Source organism: Artemia franciscana, chromosome 7, assembly GCF_032884065.1.
Source record: "Artemia franciscana chromosome 7, ASM3288406v1, whole genome shotgun sequence".
NCBI lineage: Eukaryota > Metazoa > Arthropoda > Branchiopoda > Anostraca > Artemiidae > Artemia > Artemia franciscana.
In genome coordinates, this window is record NC_088869.1 from 22,810,010 (window position 1) to 22,833,392 (window position 23,383).

The following is a 23,383-nucleotide window of genomic DNA, read 5'->3' on the forward strand; positions in this document are numbered from 1 at the left end:
AACTTTTCAGGATCAAAATACCATAGATGACACTCTATTAATTATTACGAAACTGCCTCGTTGTTTTACGACATCGTTTGTACCCGTTGCGTAAACACTTAATTCTAGGTTACAGAGAGTATGGGTAGGCTACACCAACTAGCAAAAGTTATAAACCCCTCTTCACTAAAGATGATTATTACTTATAAGTCCCCTACATGTCTTACCACTGGAACCAACTCGGTCTTATCATCAAATACACTGGAAAAAAATAATAGGTACACCAAATAGCAAAATTTGCAAACCCTCACTGCCAAAGATGATTATGAGCTAACAGCTGACCTTTCCTTACAAGTCGCCTACATGTCTCACAATTTGTATTGGCTTATTTTTGGTTTCAGTGTGTACCCTACTACTGAAGTTGATAGCCCCTTGAAACTTTCAAACTAGTATATCTCATGAAGGAATTTTTGCATCAAAAAATGGATGATATATACTTTGATCATCTCATCAAGAGCTATCGATTGCCGTCGAAAATAAATTCTATCTGTCTTGGTTCAAAAGTTGATTTTTTTTGCCGTAGACCAACTTTCTAATGTCACCACTTAGAAAGGAGCAAAGGATAAGCTCCAATTTCTTTAGCAATGGCAGAACTTTTAAAGTTTAAGAGGTACATCTGATAACATTTCTCTACCTCAATCCCAAGTCCGAAAAAACAAATGATAAACCCAGCGAAAATGACGGCAGCACTTTTGGACCCGTGGGAAAATGCTGCTTTTTTGCTTCTGTAAATTTTTCTATTTATCACTCAAAGAAGATGTATTGGCTGTGGGGCCGGGTAACTGCCGCACATATTTAAAAATTATAGATTTTGTTCCATCTTCAATTTGAAAGTGGTGCCTGCCTGCTTGCCTACTAGAACGGAGCTTTCCGAAACGAAAGCGAAAGCTTGAAACGAAAGCTTGGCTGCACAACTTCAGATACTGCTCTCTGACATAGGCTACATAACTCCACTTCACTTTGTACACCATAGGCTCTGGCTCGTGGACAAGCAAAAACCATCCTTTTTGGCCCCAGGCAAGAGTTCTGCGGATCTTTCCAAAATGTAATGCCATATTCATCAATGTTCAGCGGCATAGGAAAAAAAAAAGAAAAAAAGAGAGACAAAACCAAAGTGTTGCTCTCACAACACAATTACTCCGTATGTGAAAGGGGCTTTTCCTCCTAAACGCCCCACTCTTTACACTAAAGTTCTTTACTGTTTTAAAAAGTAAAGTTAAGAGAAAGAGTCAAACTTTAGCGTAAAGAGTTGAGGAGGAAAAACCCCTTTCATATACGGAGTAATTTCTGTTCGTTTTAAGTTTTAATGTTGCTCCTTACTTTCAGTTAAAAAACTTGTTTTTTTATTTAATAACTTCATAGGCTGAACTGGTTGTATGCTTCAAACATTACCAATAACCAAGTTTTTAGAAGACTGATTAGCATCTAAAAAACTTCAAGTAATAGTCAATGAAGCAGACTAAAGGCAAAACGTTTTAAAAGATTGAAACATTTGCTGATGCTAACAAAATGACTGGAGTGCTGCCGTATCAAGCTGCAGCTGAGGAAGTGGATCAAACTTTGATGAGTTGTATTAGAAGTAATGACTTGAAAGGACTTGAAACTTATCTTGCCTCTCATCCAAACGGTGTTGAGCTTTTAAGCTCTCTTGATGCTCAGGTAGGCTAGGCTAGCCCATGGTCTAGGCAAAATCTCTATTCAATATATTTAGAAGTTAACATATGATACTTTTGGTTAATGTGCATTTGGATGGCTATTCTGAAGGAAGCATTAATAAAAAGAGTAGCTAAAACAATTAGATTTCTTGTTTTGCCTATACCCCCTCTTGATCCCAGATATAGTTCTAAGATACATAAGAAATTAAAAGAAAATACTATAACAATAAAATTCCTATTTTGTAATAGGCTATGTAGGATATTTCTATGGTAAATTTGTTGTTGACAACATAATTTAGCTTGAATGAAAGTGAATACATCATTTTATGCCCTATTTGTGCTCTTTCATAATTCAATGATTTTTGTAGGATGAAATTACATTCTAAGCCTGAAAATTGTCCATAGTAATCAAAAATTTAGAAATGTGTTTCTAAATCAAACTTTCATAAAAAATAACACAGACCTGCTGCAGACCACAGTTCCACAGCAGGGGATGATTTTGGACTAAGCTGTGATGTTTCTCATCTGGACAGACTATTGTCACCAGGTGAGAGTATAAATAGTTAGTTTGTTTCAGTTGATGATAATATTTCATGTATTAGTGAGTTGTCTTCAAGTAGTTGCAATTTTTTCAGTGCTAATTCAACAGTTTCTTCTGGTGCTTCATCAACTGAGCCTCTTTCTGCTGGTGTATTTTTGCTACAAAATCATCTCTGCACAGCGCAACTCATCATGCAAATGATATTAGAAAATTAAGGATTCTTAGTGCAAATGCTAGTGCAAACCTTCAACAAAGTTCCAGAGCTCCATCTCTGCCTAGCTAAAGAAGTGGTTTTTATTGCAGCCATATCTGTTATATGCCCCTAAAATGTGAAACAGCCTCATACAGCCCAAGCACTTGAAATCAGTGGATACCAACTCATATCTAATATTGAGTCCAATGCCTGCAGGAGAGGTGTTGGAATATATGTAAAAAGCAGTCTCAAGGTAAGCACTTTGATTCCTTCTTCCCATTGCTGTGTTTGGGTTGAGAATGTCTGGGTTAGACTGCAGTGTGGTAACTCTACAATAGTGGTCAGAGTGGTTCATTGTAGTCCTAATACTCCCTCTTGCCTTGAATCTGAACAGTATATTGCTAATATCATTTCTGATAGTATCAAAGACTCTTGCAACCAACATGTGGTGATTCTTGGAGACTTCAATCTTCCCAATTATGACTGGGTTGATGGTTCTGATTTTCAGCCAAAGAACAGGAATCTCCATTTCTTACTTATCTGTCTGAACATTTTGCTGTTCCAAACTGTTGACCAACCTACACCATACAGAGATGGTCAGACATCTAACATACTGGACCTAATTATTCTTAACAATCCAGATTTGTGGACTAAAAATGGATTTCTTGCTCCTATTGGTAACAGTGATTATGCTGCTATCCTCACAGAATTGTTCTTGTCTACTACTCAACCTCTTCCTAAACAACACAAAGTTATTGACTACAAGCATATCTCTGGGATAGTTGTTGACTTTGATTGGGAATACCATATTCACTTCAGATATCAAAGAATCTTGGCAGAAATTCAAAGCTGTATTGCTAGTTTTTGACAAAGCTCACACTAGAACATTTTGGAGGAGACAGGCTAAAACACTACCCTTCATGACTTGTCTAACTAGCGAACTACTGAGTAGGAAGAATTTAACCTAGGAACACTTTAAAAAAAGAAAACAGCTGCAAACTATCAGAAGTATCAAAAGGCACAGAAAGAGGCCACCAATTCCATCAAATAACTGAAGAAGAGTCATGAAGAAAGGTTAGCTAAAAATATAAAAAATAATCCCAAGCTGTTTTGGCAGTATGCTTCTGTTAAATGTTGAAATAGGCACTCTGTCCCTGGTTTGACCCATCATAGTCAGACAGTTTCTGACCCAGCTATTAAAGCCAAGATCCTAAATAACCAGTTTGCATCAGCTTTCACACCAGAAACTGCTAGTCAGCTCCCAGCTCCTCCCTCATATGCTGCTACTCAACTAATGCCACCTCTTGAGCTCACTGAGGAGTCTGTTTTGAAACAACTTGCTTTGTTGGATGTAAATAAATCTGCAGGGCCAGATGGCCTCTAATCCTGTCTCTTGCATGAGTGCAGAACAGAAATAGTATATCCACTCTCAAAGCTCATCAGACTATCTCTTGATAGCTCAAAGCTTCCTGCTGAGTGGAAAGTGGCACATATTACCCTCATTCACAAAAAGGGAAGGAAAGATTCTGCAGAAAATTACCAGCCTATTAGTATCACCTCTGTTGTTGTTAAGCTTCTTGAATGTATTGTCAACAAGGCAGTTATTGAGCATCTTGATCAGAATCACCTTCTCAACATGGTTTCCAATGCAACAGATCAGTTGACACCAATCTGCTCAAGTCATATGACTTTATTTCAAAACTACTGGAGTTGGGAATCCCTGTTGACATGATCCTTCTTGATTTTTCAAAAGCATTCAACAAAGTTTGTCATAGGAGACTTGAGCTTAAGCTACAATCTATGGGTTTGGAGGAAAAATTATTAAATGGATTCTGGATTTCTTGAGGAATTGTGTACAGCATATAAGACTGTTTGATACAGATGGTAATCCTATTCTCTCCTCCTCTCAAAATGTTATCAGTGGGGTTCCACAGGGTAGTGTTCTTGGCTCCACCATGTTCAATATTTTCATAAACAATGCTCCTCTAGCACCTAAAAGCAGGATGATGCTATATGCTGATGATCTCAAGGTAATTGGTCCAGCTAGCACTCTTGAGGATACTTCCCAACTTCAGAAAGACCTTGATGTCCTTAGTGTGTGGGCAAAATCTTGGCCACTCACTTTCAATTTGTCAAAATGTCATGTTTTACACTTTGGGCACAAGAATGTCAATACGGTTTGTCCCTTTCTCCAGTGTTGGAAGAACATGACCTAGGAGTAATTGTCAACAATTATATTAAATTTAGCACTCATGCGAAGAAGGCAGCAGCATCAGCTAGCTCATCACTAGGGCTCATAAAAAGAACAATTTCCTCCTTTTCTCCTAAAATTCTGAGCCTTTTGCATAAAGGACTTGTTTGGCCAAGGCTTGAGACAGGCATGGTCCTTGCATACCGCTTTTTCAAAAAAATGCTAAAATTCTTGAAGATGTCCAGAAAAGAGCCACTAGGATGGTGAGTGGACTGCATGAGCTCCCTTACCCTACAAGGCTGTGCAAGCTGAAACTCCCAACTCTGGTTTGTAGAAGAAGACGGGGTGATGCCATTCTGGTTCATAAACTTATTAACTCAAAGGCACCTCCTGATCTTCTTCCTCTGGCGTCTCAGGACTTTTGTACAAGGGGACATAACTTGCAGATATCCAGGCATTTCTCCTCAAAGTGGCAACACACCCGTTTTCTAACCAACCATGTGGCCCACCTCTGGAACGAATAACTGCCAGATGCAATTGCTGCCCAAACCACAGACAGCTTTAAGAACCATCTTGACAACAAATGGTCAGCAAAAGAATGGAAGTATAACTGGGAAGCACTCGAATCAGCAACATCAAACCACTAGTCGAGTGTAAGTATTCAACTAAGTGTCATGTTTTATCAACTCTGGAGTTTCTACAAGGAAAAATCCTTAGATTGCTCCAAGCAGCAATTTAAGGTAATTTAAGGTCAAAGAGAAAAAAAATGCCATTTGTAGCTGACTCAGGAATAGTAATTATATTTTTTTTTGTATTAGTCTTAATAGCAAAATGTTAGTATAAAAGCAAATCTGTAGAATTTGTATAAAGAGAAACCCATAAAAAATGATGTCATGTTTGCTGGGATATCATTTTCAGGGGCTTCAGGCTCTTTTGAAAACTTATCAATTTTTTTTCAAATAATTATTTTACTATGAAGACTAAGAAAATTACAGTTACCACTCCTGGATCAGCTGCAAATGACAATTTTTTCTCACTAGCCAGTTTTTTCTAGTTACTTGCTTTTAAACTGTTGGTTACTATGGACTGTTTTACATTTAAGGGTACCATTAAAGAATCAAAATAGAATTTGCCACAGAAATACTTATTGATGTATGAAAGGGTATAAGAAAAGGCATCAAATCATGTAGGTATTTACTTTCATCCTAGCAACATGCAAATTTGCTATTTCTATTAATCAGATTAGTATATCATGTTTCTATATTTTTAGATCATTTCAAATAATATTCCATCCAGTAAACTGTGTATTGCCTAGTTATCTAGATGCTCAGGTTAGTTAATAGCTGAAATGACTCATTAATCTAATACTGCTGGTGTTCTGCAAGGGTCAATACTTGGTCCCCTACTTTTCTTAATTTGTGTGAACAACCTGAATAATTCAATGAGAATATTTGGTTTAAATTTGCAATTTGTGAATGACACTGTGTGTACTGTCGCAGGGAAAGATGTGAGCTGTTTGAAACTTGTATTGGAAGAAGCTTTCAACCATCTCCTATTGTGGCTTGAGTCAAATTACCTAGCTAGTTTTCTCGCGTTGTAATGCTGCAGTTCCTGAACTTCAAATAATTGAATCAAGTGATTTTAAAATAAAGATTTCACACGCAGCAACTATGTGATACCTTGGAGTCCTCCTTGACTCTAATCTATCACGGAAGCCTCATATATCTATTCTGCAGATGAAATTGGGGAGAAATATAGGGATAATGCAAATACTCACGTCGTCCCTTCCCTTTATTATCACTTTATTATGCACTTATTCATTCTCATTTAATGTTTTCATCACTTGTTTACCTTAACACATTTAGTTCTCATATTACGTCACTTCAGAGACAACAGGACAAAGCTTTGCGGGTCCTTAAGAGCTACTTGCCTTCCCCTAAATTATATCCAGCGAAGTCATCAGCTGAATCTCTGTATTGCTTCCTTAATATTCTTCCTTTAAGACATTTTGTGACGGTTGAATATATCCTCTTCAAACTTAAGTATGACCGTGGTTTGCTTCCCTTGTCTTTTCGTTCCTTGAACCTTTTCCCACTCAAAAGAATTTACCATGGACATCTAACTAGAAATTTTAATAGATTATATCAGCCAAGAATAATAAATGAAAGGTCGAAATTTTCGCTTCGAAACTCGGTAATGGAATATTTATACATCTAAATTGGATACTTCAAAATCAATTAAAACAGCTAAACAAAAACTTAAATTTATGTTGATTTATGGAAATCTTTTGTGATAAGTGAATTGTTGTTGGTTGGTGGGGGTTGCCTTTGGGATGTTAAGTTTGTTCCCATTTTATCTGGTTTTTGATGATACTGAAGCTGGGCATTCTCTAGGGTTCTTGGTTTCTTTTATTTATTTTTATGTTTATTTTGCTGGATGTGTCAACGGGTGGTGTTGTTTAGCAGGCAATTGACAGGGGAATATGTTTAATGACACTTGTTTGAATCGCATGTAGTAAGTATGGATGTTGTATTTATTTGAAGAATTTTTAAGCTCTTATTTTAGATCCGGACTGGATCCATTGTCATTAGGGGGGGGGGGGGGGGCTGGAAATCTTGGAAACACTTAAAGCGGAGAGATCAGGATGAAACTTGGTGGAAAGAATAAGCACAATTCTAAGATAGGTGACTGACATAACCGGACCGGATCCGATCTCTTTTGTGGAGTTGGGGGGGGGGGGTAATTTAGAAAAATAAGAAAAAATGAGGTATTTGTAACTTACAAACAGATCCGTTTTGTTTGGGGGAGCTGGGGGTTGTTAATTTGGAAAAATTAAAAAAATTGAGGTATTTTTAACTTAGGAATGGGTGACCAGATATTAATGAAGTTTGATATTTAGAAGGAACTCATGTCTCATAGCTCTTATTTCAAATCCCGACCAGGTCTGCTGACATTGGGGGAGTTGGAGAGGGAAACCGGAAATCTTGGGAAATGCTTATAAATGTCATAGATACATGATTGATGTAACCGGACTGGATCCACTCTCTTTGGGGGAGGTAGGTGGTGGGGTTCAGTGCTTAAGCGAGTTTGGTGCTTCTGGATGTGCTAAGACGATGAAAATTAGTAGGTGTGTCAGGGAGCTGTACAAATTGACTTGATAAAGTCGTTTTCCCCGATTCGACCATCTGGGGGGGCTGAAGGGAGAGGAAAAATTAGCAAAATCGAGTTATTTTTAACTTACGAGGGGGCGATCGGATCTTAATGAATTTTGATATTTAGAAGGACCTCGTGACTCAGAGCTTTTATTTTAAATCCTGACTGGTATTAAGTCTCTGATTTTCCTTTTAAAGCAATCTATTGATTCTTAGAATTTTGCAAGAGCTATACCATATGAGCTCTTGGCTCTTCCTACCTCGTCACAAGTGCCATCTGAGCTCTTAGCTCTCGTTTAGAGTTTTAGTTACTATTGAGCTGGGTCGCTCCTTACTACAGTTTATTACCACGAACCGCAAAAATCAATCAGTAAATCTATACCAGCAAAAATCATATCAGCAAATCTATCAGTAACACTTTCTAGACTTATGTGATAATATCACAGTCAACATAAAGAAGGGCAAGTCTTTCCTCTATCTTTTTTTTCATAGCTATGTTTTCAATCCTCTCATAGAAACACTTCACTAAACTGATAATACTCTGTAAGCCAGATCTAGAGCAAAACCTTGGGGGGGGGGGCAGGAAATGTGATAAGAGTGCTAGTAATTGACCAAATTGACAACTTCCATTTAAAAAAGAGTAAAAAACAGGAGGAGGGTGTGAGGACAAAAAAAAATCTTAGGTCTCCTCTGGATCTGCCCTTGCTACATTGACAGGAAGGGTCACTTGGCTCTGCAAGAGTGCTGAAATGTTCAGGAAAATATCAGCCTTGCCGTTGTGTTTCTATAAAGCTTCCCCTTGTGTTTTAGGTATTCTTCCTATGCCTGCATTGCTTTATCTCAGATGAAGCCATCAAGTTTTCTATATTGTCACTTCTCCAGTCAGGGCAGATTCACAAACTGATTGGCAGGGGAAACCAATTGCTGACCAGTGTTGCACTAACAAGTCATAAATCATATCAGTAAATTGTGGTTTGTTCTTTTCCATACAATTTATTGCCAAGAAAATACTGAGCTTAAATGTGTTCAGGGTTTCTATGAAAAATGACTTTCTGAGTCTGAAATGATCATGCATAACACAGGAATAACAACTGACCATCTGTACTATTCCTTGTGTGAACTGAATGGCATACTAATCTGATTTTTTTTTTTTTTTTTTGTAATCAGCGGGCCTGCTATTTCCAAACCCAGCCTTTTTTGCTGCTTTAGTTACCATGTGAAATGTTTTAATGAACTTGCTTTCACTCTCCCAATAGTGGACATCCAACAGGGTTAGAAGGTCCTTAATATGGCTTGCTGTAGATACAAGGTCCAAGCACTTCTTCTGAAATGAATAACCAAGTGGCAAAATCAGTCCAGATACATTACTAAGAGTGTCAATGGTTACATTCAGATTAGAGTGTGTGACTTTAGTCGATAAGGATTTTGCTCTTACTGCAGTTGTGCATTCTGCCCAGCCACGGGTTATCTCATCACCTTACTCAATTTTAAGGAGCTCAAACATGAAACAGAATAAGGAATCATGCTTTAGAATCCAGCATGTTTCCCACATGCCAGATGGCTGTGCATACATTATTCTGGTTAAAACATAATTGCGCTTTGCAGAAGCACCAAAAAAAGGAACTGGCCTTTTTCTTTTGTTGCCCCAATGGAGTTTTTAACTCTCTGGGAAGAAGAAATATCTGGCACAGAAAAATTTAGAGCATCATTGAAACTTGGAAAACATAGGGCGTTCTTTGCTACCTGTTGAACTTCTTTTACAGCACTACAATTTTCTGACACCATCATATTACATCCATCAGTGCCTATGCCCTCACAACTTTCCAAGTCTAGACCAAGAGATATAAGAATATCCAAAACAACATTTACTACATCCCCTTTAGTGATTGTATCCCCATTAATTATTGGTTTGTAGTTTTCAATGCTGTCAGTAATATGTTTTGTTTAGGTCTAAGAATCAACAAAATCCTCACGTCATGTTCAATTGTAATTGTAGGAAAGGGTATCACTTAGTTGTGACTTGTGTGACACATCTGTTGTTTCATCAATAACCACACTGTAGAACTGGGCAAGATGAACTTCTGCAAGTATTTATTTAAGAATCTCTTGAGAATAACATTCAATTAATTCATTTTGTGTTGTTTTGTTTATATAAGTAGTATATGCACCTGAGCTTTCCAAATGTCGTTTTAAAGTAATGTCGCCACTATTTACATTGGTGGCCGGCGTTAAGCTAAAACAAAAGAAAAAAGACTAACGATGAAACCGGTTTGTTCTCGAGTTTTGCTCAGCGTAAACTTGAGTCAGCAGCACATAATACATGAGTACCAAAATTCCTTCCCCCTATGGAAAAAAAACTCAAATAAAATTCTCAAATTTTGAAAGCCTTATTTTTCAAGCCTTATTCACCAGGACCGACAGACCGACGGACAGAAATTGTGATCGCTATATGGCACTTCGCCAACGGGCAACTGCCATAAAAAACCAACAACAAAAAGTTGTGGAAGAGCAAAAGTTGTGCAATAAAGTTAATTTTCACCAGCTTTCATATTTAGGAGAGCTGGTGAGCTTAAGTGACTCATTGAGATAGATGTCATATACTTTCTCAAGGTGTATCTAAGGATAGTGAAACATTGAGAAAACTGGGAAACAGATTATTTGACTATAATTCATAAATAAAAGTGGATATACAAATAGTGAATATGGCTAAATTAGTTTATTATTGTAGCAAATGATCTAATGCAAGTCTATACTAGCTTATTTTCCATTTTTTGTAGAGTCAATTATCATCTTTACATGTTGCTGTAAGACTTGGTTTAACACCGTATATAGCGCAACTTTTAGCATCTCTGGATGACCCAGACCCTGAAGATGATGTAAGTTGTAGCTTGATATTAATTTGTAAATTTATGGCTATAAGAAAATGGGCTATAAAAACAAATATACTTTAAGCCATTAATAAGGATTATACTCTCTATGCTATATGCCCATCTATACATATATACTAACGTTTTAAATACCAGCATGTCAATGGATTCGTTTTAATCAATCCTTTCCGCCTAAAGGCATCATAAATAATTCTTTTCCTAAGTCCTGCAAACCATTGCAAAAACTAAGAAAATAAATAAGATCTTCTATTTCACCAGGCATTGGATAAAACAATAGGCCATTTTGCACCACAAACTCCACCAGATTATTTCTCCTTACTGCAAGTGGTATGACATTCCCACATCTGTCAGTTATAGTTTAATCCTTAAGTCCTGGAACTAATACAGTGACCAAAATGAATAATAATAACTTTGAAGGAAGAACTTTATAAAATATTGGACAATATATGGGTCGTTCTGGAACTCACACTTCCCCTAATATTTTCTACTTAACCAAGTGGCATAAAATTGCCACCCCCGATTTTTATTTCGATCAATAGTAGGGCCTGTGTTTGTTCAACTGGAAAAAAGTAGCTTCAACTTAAATGTTTTTTCGTTATCCGTATTCATAAACCAACAAAATCATCTTTTCCTTTGGAATAAGACGGATATCAGAGGTGCCTTTAAGAATTAAATGAAAAAAACAAGTTTTTTCAAGCGAAAGTAAGGAGCAACATTAAAACTTAAAACTAGCAGAAATTATTATGTGTATGAAGGGGAGAGCCCCCTCCTCAACACCTAGCTCTTTGCAAAAAAGTACTTTTAAAAAAGCGTCTTAGTTTTCTAATTAAATGGTCCTTGTATTTCAGGAGTCGTTCTTAAAGAACTGGGACTTAATTCAAATTTTAGCCTAATGAGCGAGGTATTGACGAGAGGCGAACCCCTTCATATTACGTATATGAGGGGTTTTTTTTTCGTCGTCAGTACCTCGCTCTTTACGATAAAGTTATAATTTTGTTAAAGAATGTCCGATATAAACAATAATTCGTTTGTATTATTTTTTGACCAATCTTAGCATTTAATATTATCTCAAGCAGTTTCTTAGCTATGATTTTTAGGTGATAATGAACTAAAAATATTGTATGTCTTCGGCTTGTGGTTGTTATTAAATGTAAAAAACAGATTTTTTTCCAACTGAAAGTAAGGAACAACATTAAAAATTAAATCGGGACAGAAATTATTACGTATTTGAGGTGGTTGCCCCCTTCTCAGTACCTCACTCTTTACGCTAATGTTTGACTTTTTGTTCCAGTTATTTAAGAATGACTCCATAAGCTTTTTACAAATTCACAAACACTTTAGTGTAAAAAGCGAGATATTGTGGAGGGGCTCAATAGTAACCGAAATATAAAAAAAACGTTTTTTTTAAACGAATTTTGATACCGAGATATATATTAAAAGAATTGGCTTTTTAAGCTGATTTCAAATATGTAAATTTCATTACGTGTAGTCTTATCCATCAAAGGTTACGAGCCTGATTTTTTTTTCCAATTTTCGAAAAAAAGGAAATACCCCCTAAAAGTCTAGTGATCTTGATGAAAATCGCAACATCTAATTCAACGTATCAGAGAACCCTACTGTATAGGTTTCAAGCTCCTATCTGCAAAAATGTGGAGTTTTGTGTTTTTTGAAAGAAGAAAGATCACGGATGCGTTTTTATTTGTTTTTTCTTGTTTGTTTTCCCAGGGGGCGATCGTATCGACCCAGTGGTCCTAGAATATCGGAAGAGGGCCATTCCAACTGAAATTAAAAGTTCTTGTGCTCTTTTTAAGTGACCAAAATAAGTGGAGGGCAATTATGCCACCTCCCCCGCAGCTTTTTTCCCAAGTTCGTTTAATCAAAATTTTGAGATAGCCATTTTGTTAATCGTAGTTGAAAGGTTCATTAACTATGCCTTTGGGTATAACAACCCCCCCCCCCCCCATAGCCTCAGGGCAAAGGTCTTAAGTTATAAAATTTGCCCATATTTTACACATAGTATTTGTTATTGGGATGCATGCATATCTTTTCAAGTTTTCTGCTGGGACAAATTTTCTGCTGGGGATTATTCCAAGGGGGAATTTTCCGTGGGGACAGAAGTTTCCAGGGAGTGCACTTGTCAGGGGAAATTGTACATTGTGCGAATTTGCCAGAATTCTTATACAAAATTCTTTTTATGTGTCTTGTTTCTCTTTTCCGTCTCAATTTTATGCGGAGTGGTTAAGAGTAATTGTCCAGGATACATTTTCACCGGGATTAAATTGTCTAGAGGATATTTCCATGGTGAGGGGGTTTCTCCGTGGAGGTGGTATCAGATTTCCTGGCATTATTTAAAAAACGATCAGAAATAAAAAAACAAAAAAAAAACAAGTTTTTTCAACTAAAAGTAAGGAGAAACACTAAAACTCAAAACGAACTGAAATTTTAAGTCACATGAAGGGGGTAGGGGGGATTTCGAATGTTGTTCCAATTCTTTGAGAATGCCCCCTGAATCCAAAAAGCCATTTAATTAGAATAAATAGTTCTTTTGAAATTACTAAAACAAATTAGCGTAAAGAGCGAGGTATGGACGAGGAAGTGAACCCCCCTCAAATACGTAATAATTTCTGTTCGTTTTAAGTTTTAATGTTACTCCTTACTTTCAGTTGAAAAATCTTGTTTTTTTAAGTTTAATTTCTGATTGCTTTTTGAATAATACTGGGAAATCCAGCGCCCCCTTCACAGATATTTTCTTCCTCCATGGAAAGATCCCCCCACGTAACCCTCTCCCTCGCCCCCCAACAGAAAAATCCTCCCTGAAAATGTATACTGCCCTGTATACTTCCCAATAACCAATACTATATGTAAACAATGGGCAAAGTTCATAACTTCCAGCCTCCGGGAAGTATGGGAGATTAGTCGTCCTCAAAGACATAGTTATTAGATTTATCAACTCTGTTGAATTTTGATCTCAAAATTTTGATCCAGTGACTTTGGGAAAAAAAGAGCGTGGGAGGGGGCCTACTTAAAAAGGGCACTGGAATTTGTAGTATGTGTTCTAATGAGGCCTCTCGTGACATTCTAGGACTACCGAGTCGATACGATCACCATGGAAAAAAAATACAACAAATAAACACGCATCCGTGATCTTTCTTCTGGCTAATGATACAAAATTCCACATTTGTACAGATAGGAGCTTGAAACCTGTACAGTAGGGTTCTCTGGTACGCTGAATCTGATCGATTGTGAGACGTTTAGCGGATGTTTCCCCCTTTTTTTAAAAATAAGGCAAATTTTCTCAGGCTCATAACTTTTGATATGCCAGCTGAAAATAAGGAACAGCATTAAAACTCAGTCACAATAATTGGACCACAGAAAAAAACATTCGAAATTAAAATATTAATTACTCAAGTTCAAACAAATATCGAGGTTCTGTTCACGAAACAGCTGCCGTTTTTTTCAGAACAATTAAGCCCCATAAATGTTGTTTTATATAGGTTAGTGTTAATGAAAATTAAGAGAAAAGACACTGGGACGGCTTATGCATCGTTGCCTGCGGCCGCCAGTAATATTAAAACCAACTTTTTGTTATATTTTTTCAAGCAAAACAGCTTCCTGCCATATGTGGATAGTATACTTTTTCGTGATAAAACCATTGGCCTCTAGGCAAACGCAGTAAACTAGGCAATTAGTAAATCAGTCTTGACTATTCGGTTTGAGGAAATGGAAGATAGTCAACAGACATGCCCTGCCTGATGTGAGGTGGAATGGCTTTTTGTTTGCTATTGAGAAAATCTGTGTTTGAATTGTCATTTAACCATTCAAGTTGACTGGAGAAACATTTACTTGCGTTTGAAACGTTTATTGTTTTATTCACACGCCCAGACTATATTTGGGGCATTATAGTGAACAAAGGTGTCCTATCATCAAACTTTATTTTTTAAATGGAAGTTTATCAACTTTTTTTGGTTACTCGAGTATATTTTTTTGTTTTGTTTAGGATGGTGCTACTCCTTTGATTGTTGCTGCCAGAGAGGGTTATGCACAGATTTGCATTGATTTACTTGAAGCTTCTGCAGATATTGAGTACAAAGATTCGGTATATTCACTTCTTTGTTATTTTCTTTCGTTTAGTTTTTCTTTATAACCATACATCGACCCCGCCCTTCCTCCCTGAATGTTTTAGTTTGTACGATATCATCGATAATTTTGCTGTATTTTAAATAAAACTACCCTATTTTTAGCGTTGTCAATGTGTAAGTAATTTCAGAGGTTTGTTTTTTTAGACAGAGGTTCGGCATATTCTCTTCTTGGGAACATCATTGTACCAGTAGGTGCCTTAAAATCAACACTTAAACGTCGAGTAAACCGGTTTGGCCTGAGCGCTGCTCGATTGGTAAGATAAAATACAAGGACTCTTACAAAGATTTAAAAATGGAGTTAGTTTAATCCCCCTCCCTCCTCCTTGCGTCTACAAAACTATGGATAATAGTTACCATTCCTGAATAGTTTTCAGATGGCGATTTTTTACATTTTGAAATTTATTTAAAAATGCTTTTTTTTTTAATTTTTGGTTACTAAGGGTCGGTGATCGCTATTTACTGGGTTGCAGGTATCACCACAACCATGATAGACAGTACAATGGCTGATTCCCGAAAAGAGAATTAATTAGTAATTTCTCTTTAACGCTTTGATTCAAGCTCGGTTAAATTGGTTTAAATGGGAGATGGTGCAGCTAGTAAAATGTACTGCAGAGTTTAATAACCACAATTTAAAGTTAGTTAGAAACTACTTTTTGCTAGATTTATAACATTCGATGCGTGCATGGCCTCTTGCGCCCCCTTAAATTGTCATATAAATTAATTCAACTTAGTGTCTTACAATCATGCGTTTGAATATTTCACTGATTCTTTTCTTTTTTTTGTACAGCGATGAATATTTATTATGAATAGGTTCTCAAGCTTTGGGCTCCTTGCTTACCACCTATAGTAGCTCATAGGGTAATCTCGTTCTGATTATTTCAAGCATGTAAAGGAATATGTATAAAAATTAGCTTTTATAGGAGCCCTTAAACAGCTCTCTATGTTGTTTAGTGGCCCGCCATCTGTGTTATGAAAAGCAGGAAAAAGAGGGCACATCAATGCTGCTGTCTATATAAAAAGCAGTTTTCCTTGTTGTTCAAAGCTGGTAGATGCAAATGGTCTGTGCAAGGTTTTTGACGATGGGTATTTCATTAGTGTAACTTTTGTTTCGATCCGACACCGTTTTTGAGGGGTTTCAGGCTATTTTTTAGTATTCATACAATTTTCTTTTTCAAGTTATTGTTTTACTATTAAAATTGATCGAAATAATAGCTACCATTCCTGAATCAGCTACAAATGAATTTTTTTATCATTAGACAGTTTGTTTTTGAACCGTGAAACTAGTGGTCGCTATGGGCCGTGGTTGCTCTTTCCTTGATTGCAGCTATCTGCAACCATGATAACACAAAAGCAGCGAAAATGTGTATGATTTGAGACCATAAACAGTGTAAGTGACAATATTGCTTGTTAACAAAAGGTTAACAAGCAAAATTAGATTACAATTCCAAGTTTTAAGTATGATTGTAATCCCAAATAATTAAGTCCAGCAATTCCTTTGTGCGTAAATACCCACATGCAATCCATAGAACGTAATAAACGCAGTACACTTTAATTAGCCGTTAGTCGCCCCGCAAAAATATCCTGCCGGGAATTTCTAAAGAATCATCTAAGCAACCACCAAAATTTATCCAAAAACAGCTTTCACTGCTCATAGTTTTCCTGCATATGGACACAATATGCCTTCAATCAGCCTTGGAGAAAGGAATAGGTTAAACAGATTAGATTTTCTATTTACCTAAGGTTAATCGTTGTGGTGCTTCTTGCAGAACAAATATACCCTGCATCCAGAAACTAAATACTTCCACAAAATCTATCTAATTCTATGGACTGTTAGAAATAATTAAAAAAGACAGCTAACAGGTTTTCTAATTTCTAGGTTGGATGGACTGCTTTGATGTGGGCGTCTTATAAAGGTAAGACTGATGTTGCACGATGCCTGATAGAGAGAGGAGCTGACGTAAACTGCAGTGGACATCATAATGCTCAACCTTTAATTTGGGCATGTGGAAGAGGATATTTAGAAATTGCAAAAATGTTGCTGGAGTCTAAAGCTAATCCGAATAGGCCTGACAAGGTATGCAAAAAAGTATCAAGGCGAATTGTCTCTCTCTTTTTTTTTTTACTTTGGTCTTGGTGATGGATCAGAGTGATTCTAAAAATGTTACTGGAGTTTAAGCAAATCCGAATAGACCTGACAAGGTATGCAAAAAAGTATCAAGACAACTTGTCCCTCTCTTTTTTTAATTTGGTCTTGGTGATACATATAATCAAAGAGCTTTCTTTGAGGTGCATCCCCAATTTTGCTCGCGCTGAATTTTTGGAATAGATCTGATGAATCCTAATGAAGCTACTGCTTTGAAACTTACAGTGATACTGAAACAAATTCGTTGATGAGAGTCCGCAAAGATGGCTTGCTCCCAACACTTTAATGGTATCAAGCAAAAACACTGGGAATTTAAAGTTATAACCCAAAATTATTGTAATGGCTACAGACTAAAGAAGCAACAGTTCATTCAAAAAAGTCTCTACCGCAAATTTTATGACTAATAGTAAAAACAAAATTAGAATTAAAAATGATGTTTTACTCCCAATATAGCAAAAGAATTAGAATTCCAGAGACAATATTTTTACAAAAGTGATAAAAGAAACTTTTATGAGAAATAGTTTCAGTCAAAAATCTTCTTAAATCAAGATTTGCTCGCAGTTTTTTGACATTGGAAAAATCGTATTGAATTAAAATTACGATGCCCAATCTAAGAAACAAGGAACCTATATCGACTGGGTGGCACAAACATTGAGATAAATTTCACCACTTTGTTCAGTATTCTTTTTCTATTGGCGGTTTTTCCGAAAGGATCTCTGACCAACAACGCTACGCTTTATGTCATTTTCTTTAGCACTGTTTTTACAACTTTGTATTAGAGTTTTTGTTTTCAGGGATAATAAGAGTTTCGAAAGGATCTCTTATGTAAACTAAATTACTAGGAACAGTCTATCAATCAAAATAACTCAGAAAAGGGAAAAAAGTTGAAGTTAAATAAATTGAACGTTCTTCCTTGAAACGAAAATTCAATAAACTATCAAACAGTTCTTGGTAACGAACTGTAGTAAGGAGCGACCCAGCTCAATAGTAACCGAAACTCTAAAAAATGGAATTTTGATACCGATAATTACATCAAAAGAATCGCATTTTAATGCTGATTTTAAATATATAAGTTTCATCAAGATCAGTTATACATATCAAAAGATACGAGCCTGAGAAAATTTTCCTAATTTTAGAAAATAAGGGGAAACACCCCCTAAAAGTCATACAATCTTAATGAAAATTGCACCATCAGATTCAGCGTATCAGAGAACCGTATTGTAGAAGTTTCAAGCTCCTATCTACAAAAATGTGGAATTTCGCATTTTTTGCCAGAAGACAGATCACGGATGCGTGTTTATTTAATTTTTTTGTTTGTTTTTTTTTTGTTTTGTTTTTCCCAGGGGTGATCGTATCGACTGAGTGGTCCTAGAATGTCACGAAATGGCTCATTCTAACGGAAATGAAAAGTTCTAGTGCCCTTTTTAAGTGACCAAAAAAATTGGAGGGCACCTTGGTCCCCTCCCACGCTCATTTTCGCCAAAAGTCACCGGATCAAAATTCTGAGATAGCCATTTTATTCACCAAAGTCGAAAAACCTAATAACTATGTCTTTAGGTACGACTTACTCCCCTGCAGTCCCCGTGGGAGGGGCTGCAATTTACAAACTTTGACCTCTGTTTACATATAGTAATGATTCCTGGGAAGTGTATAGACGTTTTCAGGGGGATTTTTTTTTTGGTTTAGGGGGGAGAGTTGAAGGGGGGTTACGTGGGAGGATATTTCCATGGAGAAACTTCTCATGGGGGAAGAGAATTTCAATGAAGGGGGTGGAGTATTTTCTAGCATTATTTGAAAAAATAAGGAAAAAAAGTATGAAAAGTTTTTTCTACTGAAAGTAAGGAGCAGCATTAAAACTTAAAACGAACAAAAATTATTACGTATATGAGGGGTTTACCTCCTCGTTATTCCTCACTCCTTAAGCTAAAGTATTTTTAGTAATTTCAACTATTTATTCTACGGCCTTTGTGATTCAGAGGTAATTCTTAAGGAATTGGGAGAAGATTTCAGCTTTAGTGTAAAGAGCGAGGTATCGAAGACGGTTGAACCCCCTCATAAACGCAATAAAAACATACGAATATAGAAGTTCGTTACGTAAGTTAATTCGTAAGTTACGTATGTTTTTTACCAATGAAAACGTTTGTAAAAAATTAAAGGTTCTTGTTGCTTTTTTAAGTAATCCAAAAATTGGAGGGCAACTAGGCCTCCTCCCTCGCTCCTTTTTCTCAAAATCATCCGATTAATTGCAATTAATTAATATGCAAATTTCGTTTTAATCATTTATGTGCGGAGAGCCAAGATCAAAACATACATTAATTCAAAAACGTCCAGAAATTGAATAAAAAAACAAGTTTTTTTTAATTAAAGTAAGGAGCAACATTAAAACTTAAAACGAACAGAAATTACTCCGTATATGGAAGGAGCTTTTCCTCCTCAAGCCCCCCCCCTCTTTACGCTAAAGTTTCTTACCTTTTTAAAAATAGAGTTAAGAGAAAGAGTCAAACTTTAGCGTAAAGCCCCTTTCATATATTTAGGAAAAGCCCTTTTCATATACGGAATAATTTCTGTTCGTTTTAAGTTTTAATGTTGCTCCTTACTTTCATTAAAAAAACTAGTTTTTTTTAAATTTAATTTAAAGATACGGTCTAGGGGTATGCAGTTGGAAGTAACTAAAATGTTTCGACATATTTTTATTGGCTGTAGCAAGTTTAGTATTTAGCCAGTTTATTTGGTGTCGTTCACCCTGATAAGCTACGTCTTGGGAACTGGGGCACACTCCTTACATTTTACCTTTGTGAATGCACGGTGAAAAGAGATCACAAAATTTTAAGATGAGAATCTTTTGTTGATGCGTGAAATATAGTTTTTGAATTTTTTTTTTATACAGAATCGCAAAGGCCTTTACAAGTTAAATGACCCAAAGTACATAGGTATTATTTTGTGGAAATTTGATCTGTTATATTTTGCTAGCCATCTTGTAGCAACACGCCTCATCGCTTCTTACACTGCAGAACATTTATTTTCATAGATATGTTACAGCGTTTTTAATTCTTCGTTTTTGCCCTCAATAGTGAAAAGACAGTTTTTCAACTCTCTTTAGCAGTTTTGTTATCCCCCTAACAGTTTTTCTATTCCCCTGTTTAATTTTAGCATGGCAACACTCCACTTATCTGGGCAGCACGAAAAGGGAATCTTGAAATTGTCGAACTCCTGCTCAAATTTGGAGCAAAAATAGAGGTTGTCGGAATGAAGTCTTGGACCCCTCTACTGGTTTCTGTTGAAGGAAATTATCGAAGTGTCGTTAAAAAGATACTGGAGAAGAAACCTAACCTGTCTGTAATGGATGCCGATGGACACACGCCCCTTACAATAGCATGCAAAAAGGGATATATTGAAATATGTCAGCTGCTTCTAGATGCTGGTGCTACTGTCAATTGTCATGATCGGTATAACGATACTATACTTATCCATGCTGTTAAAAGTGGACACCGACAGATTGTTGAGAAGCTGCTTAAGAAGCATGCTGATGTAGATGCTCAGGGAAAAAATGGGAAAACAGCAGTTCATTGGGCAATTGCTAGGAATCACATAGCAATTCTGAAATTACTTTTGAATGTTAGCCCCAGTTTGGAAATTTTCTCAGACGTAAGTTTTTCTTTACTTATTTGTTTATATATACTCAGCATTTGATTCCATTAATCAAATTATAATTCAATAAGTCTACTGAGGAGATCAAATAATAATATGAGCTACTGTTTCATTTCTGCAAAAAAGTTATTTTTTCCCTTGATTTTTTTTTCACGAAATAGTGTTTTTTTTATTTTATTTTTTGACAAGAGCTTTCCTACATTTGTTTTTATTTTGAAAGACATTCTTTTCTTGTTTCAAATTTTGTAAGCCTCTGTTGATCTAAAAATCTGGTGATCTGGTGATCTAAGCCTCTGGTGAATTATGATGCATAATTAACTAAAGTAGGCTATGTATAGACAAACAAAGTAGGTAAATTAGATAATGAAAAAAATATTGTAGATAACAAAATAAACAATCAACGTTCATACCCATGTACCGAAAAGGGGGAAGGGTGTTGAGGTGTAATCTTACCGATATTGGTTTATTGGACCTTCCTTCTATTTAAGAAAACAAGGCCTAACAAAGATAATTTTTATGATTTTTGAACCCTCAACGGAAATCCAAAGAAAAGAAAAAAATAATATGTGCAGTTGCTATTGCAGTGATTTGATTTCTACAAAAATTATTTTATGGGCCGGAAAAATAGGTCTCTGCAGGTATGAATTCATTATAAAATAGAGCCTACATTGGGACATTTCCACTTTGTTATATTTTTACTTTTACTTTTGCTGAGTCTTTTTGCATCCTTTTTGCTTTGGAGGTCTAGTTTGAGGGGTAAAGAATTAGTATCATGTCAGTTTGTCACCATTTCCCACTAAGATTGATCTGAATTATCGTTTCGTTTTATTCGAGCTTTGCCAAAATGTAATAGAAAATTCTATTACTACAGTGTTGGAACACCTTTTGGGATAGTGCTCAGTTCGTATTGCAATGGATCCTAATAATAGAAACAAAAAAGCATGGGAAAAGAAGTTTTAAACAGATCTTTACTCATAAAGTTTTTCATTATTTGATCTCAAACGTACTTGCTCTTAATTGCTTGCTGTAACTTTCAATTACATTCTTTACATATTTTCTGTCATTTTAAGCTGAAATATTGAATTGAAAAAAAGAAAAAAAAAAAAGGAATTGGAAGTTTAAAGTATTTATGTGTAGTGGTTAGAACATGTTTGGAGATATTACTTCATTTGGTATTTGTTTGTTAAACGGAAACAAACCCAAGAAGTGAAGTTAAGTTAATCCTAATGAAATGTACCAAAACTTGACGATAATATAATACTTTAGAAACTAAATTATGGAAACTATGACAAAGAATTATCTAAAGCAGTACGCGTTGAACGTATTGTATTAAATATCTAACTTAACATAACCCCTAGCCACCCCAATATTAAAAATTTAATTAAAATATACCTACATCGTAGTTTTCTAACTCAAAATAAGCAAATCATAACCGATTCCAGAGAGGCAAACCGGTTTTTGTCAGTTTAATTCTTGAGTGTGTTCCGTTTAATTGTTGAGTGTGTTCCGTTCAATAGACAAGTACCCTTACTTTTATATTTGTTTTGGTCTTCAGGTCTAGGTAATGTGATTGAAGATCAACTTGCATATAAATTTTACAGGATGGGGATACGCCTCTGCTGTGTGCTGTAAAGGCTCGTAATGTTGATTCTGTTCAAATTCTCCTTGAGAAAAGGGCTAAAGTTAGTGCAACAGATCATCATGGAGATACGGCGCTTCATATTGCTATGCGAGTTCGAAATCGACCAATTACAGAACTCATCCTTAAAGACATCAAGAACTCAAAGCTTCTCTATAAGCCAAATAAAGCCGGAGAAACACCATACAACATTGACCACTCGCATGAGAAGCCTATACTGACGATGATTTCTGGGTCGAGTAAGATGATTAGGATATTTAATTTTTTAATGTCTGCTTAAAAAGTGTTGGTAATCTTATTGTGCTATGTATTGTAATATTATTAATTTGTTGTCGTTCTTTCAGCTTCTTTCATAATGTGTTTCGTCTTGCCCGAAGCATCATAAAAGGCCCACTGTGAATGAGCAAAAATTAAGGCAAATAATCTTCCAAACGTAAAGCTACCACGAATCACTATCAATAAATAAATAAAACTCAAAACGAACGAAAAATTACAATAAATAGCCGAGTCAAACTCAAAACGAGCAAAAATTAACATGAGTAGGGATGATAACCTTCTCAAGACCAGAACACAATTTGCATTCTACTGAAAAAAAAAAAAGAACAGATGACCGTGGATTGTCAGTTAAATTGACATATACTGACATTTCTTTTTTAAGTTTTTAATAAGTTTTTATTTAAGGAAGTATGGAAGATGGAAACATTTCAATAGTATTTTGTTTTCAGTAAAACGCAAAATTACTTTAATAAATTAAAAATTATTACACCTCATATATATATCAGTATATGTATACTAAACTGACAATCCACAGCCATTTTTTTCAGCAAAGTACAAATTATTTTCTGGTCCTAAGAAGGTATGGGAGACCATACCATTGTAGTTGAATGGTAGACCTTTCAACTACACTGAACAAATGGCTATCTAAAAATTTTTATCAGATGTTTTTTGGGGGAATTGATAGGCGTGGGGTGGGTGGAGGGGGCTTGTCACCCTCCAATCACTTTTGACTAATAAAAAGGGCACTAGCCCTTTCAATTTTCAATCGAAGGAGCCTTTTTCAAAGTTTCTACACCAACAAATGACCATCTCAAAATGTCTTTCAGATGCATTACGGGAAAATACAAGGTTTTAGGGGTGGGTTTCATCCACCCTCCG

At 35.9% G+C, this 23,383-nt stretch overlaps 1 protein-coding gene across 1 annotated transcript; it reads left to right on the plus strand.

Annotated features, from left to right (window-relative positions):
• The first annotated feature begins 1,486 nt into the window (after positions 1-1,486).
• Positions 1,487-22,613, plus strand: LOC136029630 (kinase D-interacting substrate of 220 kDa-like). The gene is made up of 7 exons (XM_065708132.1): positions 1,487-1,698; positions 10,549-10,647; positions 14,657-14,755; positions 16,675-16,872; positions 20,092-20,586; positions 22,191-22,467; positions 22,573-22,613. Exons 1-7 carry the CDS (start codon positions 1,549-1,551, stop codon positions 22,611-22,613), a joined length of 1,359 nt encoding a protein of 452 aa, XP_065564204.1. The 5' UTR covers positions 1,487-1,548.
• Positions 22,614-23,383: the final 770 nt, after the last annotated feature.

Excerpts from the sequence above, each read along its gene's own strand:
- LOC136029630 (XM_065708132.1), top strand. The coding sequence starts at position 1,549 with ATGACTGGAGTGCTGCCGTATCAAGCTGCAGCTGAGGAAGTGGATCAA. Across the intron at positions 20,587-22,190 it reads GTTTGGAAATTTTCTCAGAC|GATGGGGATACGCCTCTGCT; the intron begins GTAAGTTTTTCT and ends TAAATTTTACAG. Across the intron at positions 22,468-22,572 it reads GACGATGATTTCTGGGTCGA|CTTCTTTCATAATGTGTTTC; the intron begins GTAAGATGATTA and ends TCGTTCTTTCAG.